General features: G+C 34.9%; 1 protein-coding gene across 1 annotated transcript in view; it reads right to left on the minus strand.

Moving 5' to 3' along the window:
• Nucleotides 1–14,451, minus strand: part of SORCS3 (sortilin related VPS10 domain containing receptor 3) — a 476,983-nt gene that overhangs the window by 269,194 nt on the left and 193,338 nt on the right. The window contains exon 3 of the mRNA XM_015812775.1: nt 7,588–7,687. Coding sequence (XP_015668261.1) covers nt 7,588–7,687 — 100 coding nt within the window. The remainder of the gene's footprint in view (nt 1–7,587; nt 7,688–14,451) is intronic.

Raw genomic sequence — 14,451 nt, forward strand, 5'->3', positions numbered from 1 at the left:
GTGTACAAAAGGACAATAGGGGGATGGCTCTCCATTGCCATACACAAAGAACAGGAAACTTAAGTCAAGGAGGTACTAATTCAAGGTAAGCTTAACAGGAGAAATGAAACTTAAATCAGGAAACGAAACCTAAGGCAGGCAGGTAAGCTTTTCAGGAGAAACGAAACTTAAGTCAGGAACCAAATGGATGCAACAATCCTAGACAAAGAAAAAATAAGACTAGACACCTCATCATCAGAGCCATTAAAGCATATATCTGGTTTCCTGGGAACCTCAGGCCTGATAACATAACCAGATTTTGAGGAACTTCCAAAATATAGAAAGGAATGAAGCTAGTCTTATTGGGGGGGGGGGAGAAATAATGTTCCATAAGGTGTGTACCATGGCAGAGAAGGCATATTTCCTGAGATGCACCAAATGTAGATCCCTAGCTGATTTTGCCTGCAGTATGCTTATTCTGCCAGCTCTAATGGGGCTGGCTGATATAATAATCCCTCAGATAGCCCAGTCTAATGCCATGAAGGACTTTAAAGGCTAAAAAATAGTTCCTTGAATGGGACACAGAAGCAAACTGGCAACCAATGCAGCACGTAGAGCAGATGTGGTATTCCAGGAGTACACTAACTATCCAAACTGTTGCATTCTGTACCAGCTGAAACTTCTGGGTAATCTTCAAGGGCAGACCCATGTAGAATGCATTACAATAGTCCAATTTGGAGATGAGTAGTAAGCAGGCCTTGTTCATTGTATTTATGGCTATTAGAGAATGTTAAAGTACTTAAAATTCCAACCAGTGACCTCAATAATTTCACGGTGTTTTCAACATTAAGCAGCATGCAAGGTTAATAAATTATTGCTATTGTACAAAAACTCAAGTTAGTATTGAATCTAAATGAGAAAATTACTTTACGAACATATTTTACCCCTGTAAAATGAGTGGTACCATAGTCTTCAGGAATTTATTTTTAGGGGGAGAAGGGAGGTAGAACTGCCAAGGCTGAGACCCTTGCACTGGGACGTAATAATGCAGTGCTGAGGAAGAATAGCTGTAGTTGGATAGTTGCTTTATTTCTTTTGCAATATACTACTTATAGAATATACATATTCAGCTATATTTTTCAGTGCAAGAAAACATTGGCATAATTGCTTCCACAAGTGGAAAAATGTTGCTCTTCCTTTGCACAGTTAACAACAACAAAAAATTTAAAAATGCAGAGAATAATAGTTGTGGCAATGTTACCACCGCTCCACCCAAATGAAAATTGATGGGGTGAGTGAAAAGAAGGAGAAATCTATAAACTTTGTCTAAAAGACTATCCTAAGATGATGAAGCTTTAATTTTCCTGATCTTTAATTTTGGACATATGTGAAATGCAAATAATTATGTAAAGAAAAAAATCTATAGCTCAATTCAATAGCTACTGTATGATCCTTGGCAGAGGGTTAGTTTCTTTTTAGCCATAGCTTTTTTTGTATTTCCTACATTAAAGGCAGAAAGGCACATTTACAATTGAAGTATATTTTGACCATTATTCACATAATATATTAATCCCAGTTTAATTGTTTTTAGGTATTATTACTATTGTCTGAGCACATGGTATTAATCTGTATTTGTTTCTCATAAATCATTTTTAAACTATTTAAGTTATTGCAAGAGAAATCTGGATTGCCTAGAATTATAAAATGACAATATATTCAATGAAATCATGTCTTGATTTCATAGTTTGATCTAGATCCATTAACCAATTCTGAGGTTCCTGAAATACTATCAATATTGGAATATCTTTTGGGTGATTTTAAGTATAAAGTATTTCCTATAAATAGTTAAAAAGTAACATTAAGCTGCATATTTGTATTTGCAAAACCCTGGGATAAGATTAGTTCAAAAATGATTTTTTTTAATGTTTAAACATACAGCTATTAAAAATAGCTATTAATTTCCTTATGTTGAAAGAATAACAGGTGTAATGATATGTTTGCACATATATGTGTATTTCATCACATTTCCCTGTTTTTCTTTAATATTCATGTTTTTGTGAGTATGGTTTTACAAATATTAATATAATTTAAATAAATAAATGTGCTTTTGAATTATATACCAAAAAGTGGGACTTGCCACTATGTAAAAACGTATGGATTTATCAGGCAGGAAAGACAGCCAATTATTCTTAATGTTGGAAAGCAATACAATCTAACAATTACAATTTCAAAATGCAGTTATGTGTTCACTTTTTATTTATGCATTAACTTCCTATCTGTATAACAAAAAGATGTTTACTATTTGCTCAAGGCTTGTTGATATGCTTAAAAATGATTTATAATTTGGGAGAGGATATTTCTTTCTGTTTTTAATGTTTTTCCCTTTTTTGCCTCTTTTTTGCAGATTAAAGCAACATTAAAAAATTAAAAAAAAACATTCCCTGCTTAAAAACATCTTTCCAAAAGAAGCATGATTTGCTTAGTTGCCAAGCTGCCCTTATTACACTTTTTCCCCTAGCAATAAATATGAATCTGGTTTTCTTTAATTCTCATCCTAGGCATTCATATGAATAAATAATGAGGCTGTCAAGGATAGTCCACCCTACTTTGCAGTCAGATCCTTAGCAAAGAAACTATCCCCACCATTACCATCCTTGAACAAACTAGAGCAATACCCTCTAATTATCTAACATGAGTAATCATAAATACTTACAATATCTCCACATGTAACTTTTGTTTTTAATCAAAATATGATAAAATGTACAAATTAGATATCCCAGAGGCAAGGACAAATTCACCAAGGTTCAAAAATCTGGGTGTTGGGTTTCACGTTATATTCCTTAATAACCTAAATTAAAATGCACATGTTTTTAAGTTTTATCCATAATGGAATAAAGGAAATAGAAAACAAGACAATTATAAATACTATAGTTGAAATATACTTATTCTCAGAGAAAGAACAACAGAGATTTTCAGTTTATACTCTTTTGATCATAGCAATTGCTTGCTAAAATATTCCTGCAATGCTTCAAGGGATTAGTTTAATTAGTAAATTAATCAGTTAATATTATAATTGCCACTTTATATGGAACATTACAAAATTAATCTCATGAAGGCAATTTAAAGAGAAGATTAATCTGAAAAATAGTTGATGATTTTAATCCTTGGAATACATACTTTTGGAATCTTTGTTTTTTATAAAGGCAATGATGAATAACTAACATTGTGAATCAAATCTAAAAGATAAAACTCAACCATTCATGTAAGCAAATCCAATTATCTAAAAATATAAAGGGACAAAGTTGAAACTCTCAATTCATATTATGCAAGTTTTGACAAATATTTTTTCTCTACTTATTCAGCTTCAGTTCAACAAAGACAAATTATTTTTCACTTATATTCCCAAACTTTACTAGACTGTTTTGTTATTTTGAGATAGACATGTTTCTCTATCTTCACCTTCATCATGTACCTGGCACTGACACAGGTAGATCCAATTGGCTATCATCCCAATATAATTTCAATCCAGATAGGAAAGTTTATGAAAAACAGGGTTTCAAAAACTGTGATTCGTTCAACCCCCTTTTATTGAACAGCACAGAACAAAAAAAAAAAGTTTGGGGAGAATTATACTCTTATCTCCAAAGCTAGAATGCAAAATCATTCATGTGATCCTCAAAAAACACATGTATTCCTATATTGGAAAACACAATGAGTTATTAAAAGAAAAGAAGAAGCAATTTGCAAAAGTTTCGAATTTTTCAAATGTCAGAAATCCATACAAATTGAGTTTTTTAACAAATAAATATAAAACTTTCTCCCCTTCATTTTCTGTGGCACAAGATATCTTCAGTGCTTCAATGGATTGATAATGGTCTTGTAGATTTCTAGAATTCCAGGTGATTTAGGGTGTAACATGTAAACATCAACCACATTTCAAATGCATAACAGCAATCTGGATGAGAAATAATACTGTACTTTGTAGCATACAACTTTTAGCATTTTTGTTTATAATTAAATAGATATTTTTCATTTCCATGCTTTTCTTCATCAGCTGAACCCGATGAAATCAGGCCAATTTTGATCAGATGTAAGCCTCTTTTCTTTTTTTCTTAGTGTCTTGAATACACATTAAATTTATTTTTCTTCAGTTAATTTCATAAATTAATTTAATCTCTTCATTAATAGATAGTCTTCTAGATATTGACTTTTCTGCCATTTGTAGCTTTGGCACAACAGTTTTAGAGAAGACTAGGTTACCAATATGAGTTCAACCTGTGCCAATATGCTGCATTCTATTCTAAGAAGGATAATATTAACCAGTTTGGGCCAATTCAAGCCCATATGCCTCTAAGTGCAATAAATACTGAGTTTTACTCAAGCATGCTGACCCTTTTCTATTCAAGTTAGGATCTCAAATTGAGAGAATATTTTGCAACATAGCAATAGCACTTAGACTTAGACTTATAGACTGCTTCACAGTGCTTTACAGCAATATCTGAGTGGTTTACAGTGTCAGCATATTGCCTCCAACAATCTGGGTCCTCATTTTACTGACCTCAGAATGATGGAAGGCTGAGTCAACCTGGAGCCAGTCAGGATCAAAGGAATCAAACTCCTGGCAATGCGAACAGAGTGCAGCCTGAAGTACTGCATTCTAACCACTGTGCCACCACAGCTCTTAACATAATGTTATCTATATCAGGACTTTTCAACCAGAGGTACGTGTACCACCTGTGGTACTTTGCCACATGGCAGGTGGTACGCGACCGTCCTAAAGAAGTATAGTGGGGGAGGGGAATGAGCTGAAGCGACCCAAGCCTGAGGGAGAGGCAGCTGCAGCTGCAGGACTGTCTGGGCTGGCAGTAGCCCCAGGAGCCAGCAGGGCTTCAGCTGATTGGCACTTCCAGAAGCAGCATGGAGCTGGAGGTGAACTGAAGAAAAAGGCGGGGAGAAGAGAGGAGAAGCTATAAAAGGAGGTGGTTTGGGCGGGAAAGGGGAAAAAAGACAATAGGGAAAGAGGAGGAGAGCTCAGCAGGCAGGGAAGAAACAGGGACAGAAAAGAAGCAGCAGCTGTTGCTGGAAGAAAAGATCCCCTGGTTCATTTTCTCCAGCCAGGAGAATGCAATCAGTGCTGAAGCCAGCAGACAAGCATGTCAGAAAGGAGGTGGGTTTATTTAGTTCTGGATCAGCTGGCAGCTTGATTGGGTTACCATAAGGATTTTTGTACAGTTTTTACAGTGTTTTGTAATTCAGAGGTTCGGTTTGTGTGCTTTGGTTATTGGAATATTTTAGTCTGTATTTTAGGCTACCAATAAGTCCAAAGTGTTGACTTCCATAGTTTTAATTCCTTTAAACAAATGTAATTAATTTTACCCCCTTATTTTGAGTCTGTCTATGGCTTTTAGAAAGTTTTCTTGAAGGTAAACAGGTTTAATTTAAGGCGAAAGCTTTTTGCAATTGCCGGAGCCTTTCAGTCTAGGATTGCAACATTGTGACACGTGACTTGCCTGAGGCAGCTTAAAGAAAGAGCCTTTCTTGCTTTGCACTTTATTCCTGTATCTTTAAGGGTACAGTGAAAGGATGGGGGTGCATTCTTACTACACTCAGAAGGAAGAGAGGAAAAATGGCCGACCAGCTAGCTCAGGGGTCTACAAACTTAGCAACTTTAAGACTATGGACTTCAACTCCAAGAATTCCTCAATCAGCCATGATGGCTAAGGAATTCTGGGAGTTGAAGTCCACAAGTCTGAGGAATTCTGGGAGTTGAAGTCCACAAGTGCCAAGTTTGAAGACCCCTGAGCTAGCTGTTAGTGGTGCATATTAATAAACATGGATAAATTAATCATACATTTGTCAGTGCAAAGAGAAAGTGATTCAGCAAAGGAACAGCCACTGAAGAAATTAAAGCTGGTACTTTTTTTCTTTTTTTCTACAGTTTGTAATATTTTATTAGATTATAGAATAAAATACAAAAGCAAATAGTAGGACACAGTGGGGAGGAAAAAGGAGGGGAGAAGGCAAAAAGAACAGACTTCCTCTGTTGCAATAGAAGGAAGCATTAACATTGAATCTCAACTATTTACTTTTCCATAATATTATAAAGTAGCCATTTCTATAACAACAAATGAATCTAATCAGTAAAACCCAAACTCCCCCCCCTTTTTTTTAGTCATCAAGTTTTTGAGACCTTGCTAAGCACTGGTGGTACTCAAATATTGTCATGTCCTAAAAGTGGTACAGTCTGTGAAAAGGTTGAAAAGCCCTGATCTATATCTCACTAACCAGGAGGTGCAATGAAATGACAACCCCATAGTATTATACTAATAAATGTAAGCTGCTATGAGCTACTACCAGGAGTGGAGCTTGTCATAGTTCAGAAGAAGATCATATCATACATTATTTTTTACTTCTTGGGTCATCTCACTGAAAACTCCTTCAGTTAAAATGAATATGATTGACTTCCAGGGAAGAAATGGAGGACTGCAGATGGCTCCATGAAAAGCAGAGCCAACAACTACAGTGGAAAGAAGATCCAGCAAATAGACTGGCTCTTCTGAACAAAAAGACTTCATTTATTGTATTTTAAGAAAAGGTGAAAAGTTACTAAAATTATTTATACTTGTGCAATGAAGATTGGAAGTCACTTCTTTATATATTTCTTTCAATGTTCTTCACTGAATTCTTATTTTTTTCCCTCTGTTTCTCATTCTATTTTTCCTTTTTTCTTCTCTGCATCTACTGTTTCTATTTTTTTAGTTTTTCAGTTTGCATTAGGTTTTACTGTTCTAATTATAATTCTTAATAAAGTTACTATTAAAAAGACAAGCATTATTAAAACATATATAACTACATTAACATCTAATTATATGCTCATAAGCTTATTTTGAATTAGAAGTGCAGAATTAATTGCTAAACTAACTTCATGGCCTAAAACTAAGCAGCATATTGGCATAATGAAGCTAATTTTAGGAATTCTATAGAGCATTTAGAATAAATGAACTACGCTGGGAAGTTGCATGAGGAATAAAGTTTTTAGGGTCAAGAAAGTATCATTTAGAAAGTAGAAGACCTGCCCTGATTAAAACAACAAGCAGTATAAAATCTTTTTAAAATGTTACAGTGAGGGAAGTAGAAAAAAAATTGGGGATCATATTGCCAGAATAACACACAAATAACAAAAAATTCTTCAAACAGATTAGAAAAAGAAAACTAATCATGAAAGCCATTGGTCCCTTGGATAAAGCAAAAATCAAAGGTAGACTAAGAGGAAAAAAAATCTAAAGTAGATGCAATCTACTTTCTAGATTTGTATACAATGTTATACCAGTTCTGTGTGTGCTTACATGGTTCCAAGAAGAAAATTCTATGAAGTTTTGGAGGCTCATTCCCAGACATAAGAATTGAAATTTAGAGGCTAATTGGTATATAAACTACAGATTAATTGGTATAGTAACTATAGAAAATAGCATATTAACTACAGAAAGTTATATTTGCAAAAAAAAAATCTTCAACTTTATGTTCTTGATTTAGATTTGGAACTGTCAAATGTGTGAATGGAGCTCTTTATTTTTCACTTTGTTACTTGTTGAGAAATAGTTTCCTTACCTTTCTCTTATTAGTAGGACTGACGTAAAGATAACTCAGCACTATCTTTAGTCCCACTTTGTCATTTAGCTTTTCATATGTTGTACCATAATCTGTGGACCTGAAATGAAAAGAATACATTTAGTAATTTAAGGGGGGGGGGAGTAAAGGGATGAATAAAATAGAAAAAAAAAGAAAGAGAAAAAAGTAAAAAAAAATAGCTTCCAACCTTCTTTATAGGAGTTACAAATAAATGTATCATTCCCTCTTTATTTGTAACTCCTGTAAAGAAGGTTGGAAGCTACCCATTCTCATATTTTACTCTTTCTAATCATTAAACCCATAAAAGACCAATTCCTTTATTCTAGTTTCAGCAAAAAGTCAAAATCAGTTTTATTTCAAATATTACTTGAAGCAGTCTCTTATTCCATGCAACTAAACAAATGACAAATGGTCAACAATTGATTCATTGTGTGTGGTATCTAGTTGAATTTAGTTTCTGAGGTAATAGGTTAAATTTAGATGATTCATGAGCACATTTATGCTTACTGGGCTCTCTTACAAGAAGAAAGGTTGATTTTTGCTAATTCCCACTTCAATTTGAAGGCTTTATCAAAAACTATTTTAGAGATGGGAAAGCAACAGAAGCTGCAATTTAAAAAGAGAAAAAGTGGACAATATCGTTCCATTTCTTCAGCGATGACATCTACAGGTTCCTAATCCCTTCTATAAATGAGTGAATTCATACACACAAGAACAGGTCAGAATGCAACCTGTAACAATACAATGCGCAATCATATAACCAGAAAACAAGGTTAGAACAAGATTTTTCTTTCTCTAAACTGACAACAAAATGATTCTGACAGGGTGTGACTCAGTGTAGCTTTCTGACTACAACATGTAACCATCTAAGTGCAAGTTCATATATCATCCATTGCTGTGATTTTATTTCACCAGGCAGTTTTCTCTCTCAATCCCCATGTTCTCCAAAGAACAAATGGAAATTTTCTATACAAAGAGTTAACTTGTAGGCATTTTCCTGTCAGACAAATGAAGGACAGACTGTCTAAATCTGATCAGAGCATATTCAGGCTGTTGTGTATCAATTCCATATACATTTTATAGGGATTGTGATAAATACATTAAACTTATTAACTAGACTTAAGATTCTGGGGTTTATATCAGATGGAGAAATGCTCTTAGACATCTCTGAGAACCAATTATTGCTTCCTGGCCTTTGTATATTATATCAAGTTCTGCCAAATTTCACTTACATCATGATTCCTGGTTTTTTTTTAAAACAAAGTAGTAAATATCAATGAGTAATCACATGAAAATTATTATATATAGAGAGGGCCCACACACACATTGGAAACTCAGAGATTCCATGCCAGGTGGCTTTTTCTACCTGAGAAGAAAGGCAATATACCCAGTCCTTATTTAATGATTGTTCACAGTTACAATGGTGATCAAAAAGTTAACCTTGCAACCAATCCTTGCATTTATAACCTTCACAGGTCTGTAAAGCACATAAAAGTTGAAGTAAATTGTACATCCAATTAAGTTTCATTTAGCAATTGCTTCACTTGCTGGTCCCAATTGTGTCGCTAAATGAAAAATTTGAGAATGTAACAGGGTGATCTAGACAACAAAGTTACTTGTTGAGCAGCTGAAAATTCCTGGTCCTATCAGAAAGGACTTTCTCCTCTATGCCTTCTCTTTTTTCTTATTATTGATCTTGTTTTGTGATTTCAAGGAAAAGATAGTTTTACTTTAATTTATCTTCTAAAAGAAAACTGGCAACTTTTGATCACTGTCCACAGAATATGAAGACAATATCTTCCTCAATGTTTTCTCATTCAATATAGCAAAAGTCACTTCAAAAAATTTAGTTCCCCAGAATTTCAATTCCAAAACATACATTTTGCAGACACAAGTATTGCAAGGATGAAAAAAGCCTGATTACTATATTACATGGTAATTTATGACTGTGTTAGTTGACCTCATATGTTTCATTAATTCTGTAATTAATATAAACATTCATGTGCTATGTTTTTAATTTTCATAAAAGCATCAAGGAAAACATAAAAAACTTCAGAAGCATACTTCTTAGACAAATCTACATTCATGTCATGCTACACAATTACAATCCAATATTTGTTTCTATTTAAATGTAGTAAAAAATAGAAAATTATACACATAAATTGGTATATGAGATCTAATTTTCTAAATAGTACTGCAATAAGGGTTCTTGTAGAAAAATGCTTGTTTTAGTATAGAAAGAGAGGTAAGTCCTTTGTATCATTGAATGACTGGCAAAAATTAATTTCTTTCAAACCTTGTAGTTTTTTATTTTAATTATAGAAGCAAAAAGTATCCATTTTCATTGTCTTGCTCTAAGTTTCAAACTGTAGTCTATAATTGAAAAGAACATGAGCATCTACAATAACTACTGACCTTCCAGAGCACAATCAATATGCAAAATAATTTATGTCTCAAAAGGAGCCACTAGAGCATAGGAAAGTAACACATGAGCAGTGATACATTTTGATCACAAGTACAACGACTGCATGAACTCCTCAGTTTCTTCTGGAAGATGTGCATTATTGTAAAATAGATAAGAAATATGAATTTGAATGAATTATATATTTTAAATTATGTAAGTATGACCTATAGATGGCAAAAATGTTTTAACTTGTATGTAATTGATACTTCATTTCCTTAATCCATATGTCTCTTTGAACATACTGTAATATCCATTTATTAAATATTCTATAGATTTTTTTATTTTATTAAAAAATGTTAAATGAGCCACTTTGGTCTACTGTTAAGGCACCACACTAGAAAGTGGGAGATTGTGAGTCCGAGAAAGTGGGAAACTGTGAGCAATTCTTTCTTTCTTCTATTTATGCCGGTGACATAAGGGGAGAGATACGTCTATGCTTATAGCACATGTGTACTGTCCCAGTCCATACATACACATCATGACCCAGGGTTAAGCATGTTTATTTCACACAACCAATCCCATAATCATTCCCCAGGTCCCACTCTATGGATAGTGCAGTCCTTAGAGTCAGTTACAAGCGACCTCTCCAAAAACTCTGGCTGGACACAGCTAAAGCAATGGGAACAAGGCAAGCCTCAACCTCTTCTGCACCTAAGGCATGGTGTGGGGAGCAATGCCAGCAAGGTGAATAAACTATGAGCAGGGTGAGAGCAACAACCAAAAGTAACCATGACTCTCCAGATTCCAGGCATGAGGAAGGCAACTTGGTTTTGATAGGTTCAAAGCATGATGAAGGCAACCTGACTCTTACAGGTTCAAGGCACAGTGAAGGCAACTTGACTTCAATGGATTCAAGCCATGATGATGGCAACTTGACTTCAATTTGTGCAAGGCACAACAGCAACAGAGTCTCAATCAGTTCAAGGCAATGAGCATTCATGGATGGATTATGAACCTGTCTCCAGGTTTCCAGGGTCAAGGTAAAGAGGCGCTGACTGCTACGCCTCCTTAGGAGGAGTGAAGCTACCTCCTCGTGAGTAATCTCGCTGACTTCCATTGCACCTCCCTCTGCTTGACTCTGCAAGACCCAGAAACAGGCAGGGGCAGCAACTTCTTTTTTACAATGCACAGCTGCAGCTGAGCCTTTTCTCCCAGCCTGCACAGCCAGCTGTTCTTCCAGTTGCTCCCTCTTGGATTCCTTTGATGTTCCTGGCACGGTTTCACCTTGACCATCCGATTCTGCCACAGAGCCTTTCATGTCCCCCTGGTGCTTCCTATAGTCCCTCTCAAATGTCCCCAAAGCCAACTATTTTGTCGTCATCCAAACCAGCACCAGAGGGAGCCATCACAACATCTCCAAAGGGGATTCTATCTCTATGTATTATTGCTTTTCATGAGGTAGAACTCATGTAGGAGCTCACTGAATTTTTCACATGTAAACAAAGACTGTAAGTTATAGAAAATCATGATGCAAATGTACCTATTGACTTAAATCTTCAATGCAACTGGAACAGTGAAGAGATACACTATTTGGAATTGTATTAAAAGAGCAACTGCAAGATCAATAGGACACTACTGCTGCTTCCTATGATATATCTTAAGTCAATTGTGGCAACTGGCTTTTATTTTTTTTAGAAGGGTGAAGTCAAGTTGAAAAACCGCAGATTAACAGCATTTGGCCAGGATCCAAATTTTATACTGTACTTATCTATCTTGGTACCAGAAACAGGTTTATTGCTGAGAACTACATCCCTTTAAAAAACAGCTTGGAATTAAAGTTTCCTAAGGTATAAAGTTGAATACTGGTCATGTGGGAGTAATTAAGCAAGTAACAGTGAAAATCCAATAGCTATAGATCCATAAGGTCATCCAGTTCTAAGTGAATAAATATATAAAGGTTTTGCAATGGCAAGAGCACCAATAAAAATTTTCAACCTAACCCATCAGCAAGAGTTTAAGCATAGAAGCAACCAGATTCATACAATTAAAACAAGATATTTTAGAGATTCATTTGACAGATTTGTTGGATAGATGTAATATGCAAATAGTCCTCGACCTATGATCACAACTGAGCCCAAAATTTCTGTTGCTAAGCAAGACATTCGTTAAATGAATTTTGTCCCATTTTACAACTTTTCTTGCCACAGTTCTTAAATGAAATCACTGCAGTTGTTAAGTTAGTAATATGGTTGTTAAGTGAATCTGGCTTCCCCATTGACTTTGTTCGTCAGAAGGTCACAAAAGCTGATCACGTGACCTTGGGACACTGCAACCGTCATAAATATGAATCAATTGCCAAGCATCTGAATTTAATCACGTGATCATGGGAGATGCTGCAATGGTCGCAAGTATGAAAAATGGCCATAAGTCATTTTACTCAGTGCCATTGTAATTTTGAATGACCACTAAACAAACTGTTGTAAGTAAAGGACAACCTGTAATGATTTAAATTGATGGCCAGTTTGTTTTGCTTTGCCTACATGCTGACAGTAATTTGGATAATGGAAAATTATTCCTCATACTGATTTAGTTCTAAAATATCCTTTGGAAGGCAAAGTCCCTAGGAAAAATTTTAAGGTACTCATTTTGCTGCTTCCAATATTCATATTGAGAGCAGTTTTGTCTAGTGGGTAAGGCACCAGGTTAAAACCCACAAGATCATGAGTTCTAGTCTTGCCGTAGGCATGAAAACTGATTGGTGACTTTGGGCCAGTCACTCTCTCCCACCCCAAACCATCTCACAGGGTTGTTGTTGCAGGAAAAATAGGAAGAGCAAGGAATATTAGGTATGTTTATTGTCTTTTTTATAAAAATAATAAAGGCAAGGTAAAAATAAATAGAGTAAGTACAATGATAACATTTTTACCTTTCCCCCCTCTTCTTTAAGTCAGTAAATCAGTAAATGAGAATGTGTAGGCATCTGATTATTTTGTCTGACTTGAATGAGAAATCAGACTTTTGGTGAATTTTTGTTTTTAATTTTTTTATTTGAATTCAGCTTATTTTTGTTGTCTATCTCACTGCGTTTTCTGATCATTGTTTAGCAAAGGAGTTACATTTTACAACGGACAAATCGTAAAGGTTGAGGCAGTTCCCTGGACAGAGACAGCTACTATAGGTTCAAACATTACTTGGCATCAGATTATTAAACATCATGTTTATCCATTCGTTCAAAAGGAAAGGAGAAGGAACCACAAGTTTAAACTTCTGAAGGTGTAAAAGCCTTAGCTATAGCAGTGGCAATCGGCTTTTGTACATGGCTTCATTTTTTTGTCTGCAGCAAAATTTTGTTTGTTTATAAAATAAACAATAAAATATAAAGAATGAGTGACTATTTATATTATCACTCATCTTACCAAAAGTGACTTTGGGTGTGCACGACAATCAAGATTGCACTTTAGTTAAGCTTTGTCTGTGGGTCTTCTGACAAATCAAACCAAAGAGCTAAACTGAACAATTTATTTTCTGGAATTCAAAGAGTTACTGCCGAGTTTAGGTTAGAAAAGCCTGACAGTCTCACATTTTATTTGCTTTTTGCCCTCATGAGGACAAAGATGTTGTGTCAATGCAAGTCATGTGATGTCTGCCACAGAATTATAAAATATGTATCAGAGATTATTAATTGTAGAGTCAGGAAATTATAAATATCTTATTGTAGTATATATCAGTATTTATGAGTATTCATCTTTTCTGATTTTTTTACTATTTTTTTTATGGAGGCCTAGGATCTTATTTTTTTCTTGTATATTTTAAAATGGCCAGATTGTACTCCGGAATTTTAAATCCAATAAAGTTACAACAAAAAAGGCAATCACTACTTTTTTGGGTTGTTTGATCTCAATAACAGGGATTTTTCCACTTCTTTATCTGCTTTAAAGCAAATCCAAACCCACCAAGAATCTGCTGGAATTGGGAGGGAGGGAGGGAGGGAGGGAGGGAGGAAGGAAGGAAGGAAGGAAGGAAGGAAGGAAGGAAATGTAGCATTGAAAAGATGACAAGGCATTGTTGCTCTATCATCTGCTGCAAAAACTAATTTAAAGAGATAGCATATAACTATTGTCAACTCACAAAATTGCATTATTTTCTAGAGGTACTATTCTATTACATTCATCATTAGTTATCCATTTCTAATACTTGTCATTTTTACCTCTCAATGTTAGAGAGAGCTCCTGTGCAGCCACACTGGCTTCCTGACAGGAATATTTTGTAATGATGTTCTCATTATTTCAGCTTTCAGAATTTCTCTTTTGAACTTTTTTCTTCAAAGATTTTTAGCCATGAAACCCTCTATCTGAGCTCTTTCCGGAAGGCTAGGAAGAGTGGTGATTCTCTCTCTCTCTCTCTCTCTCTCTCTCTCTCTCTCTCTCTCTCTCTCTCTC

This window comes from Protobothrops mucrosquamatus, unplaced genomic scaffold (assembly GCF_001527695.2).
Source record: "Protobothrops mucrosquamatus isolate PMUCROS unplaced genomic scaffold, P.Mucros_1.0 scaffold110, whole genome shotgun sequence".
NCBI lineage: Eukaryota > Metazoa > Chordata > Lepidosauria > Squamata > Viperidae > Protobothrops > Protobothrops mucrosquamatus.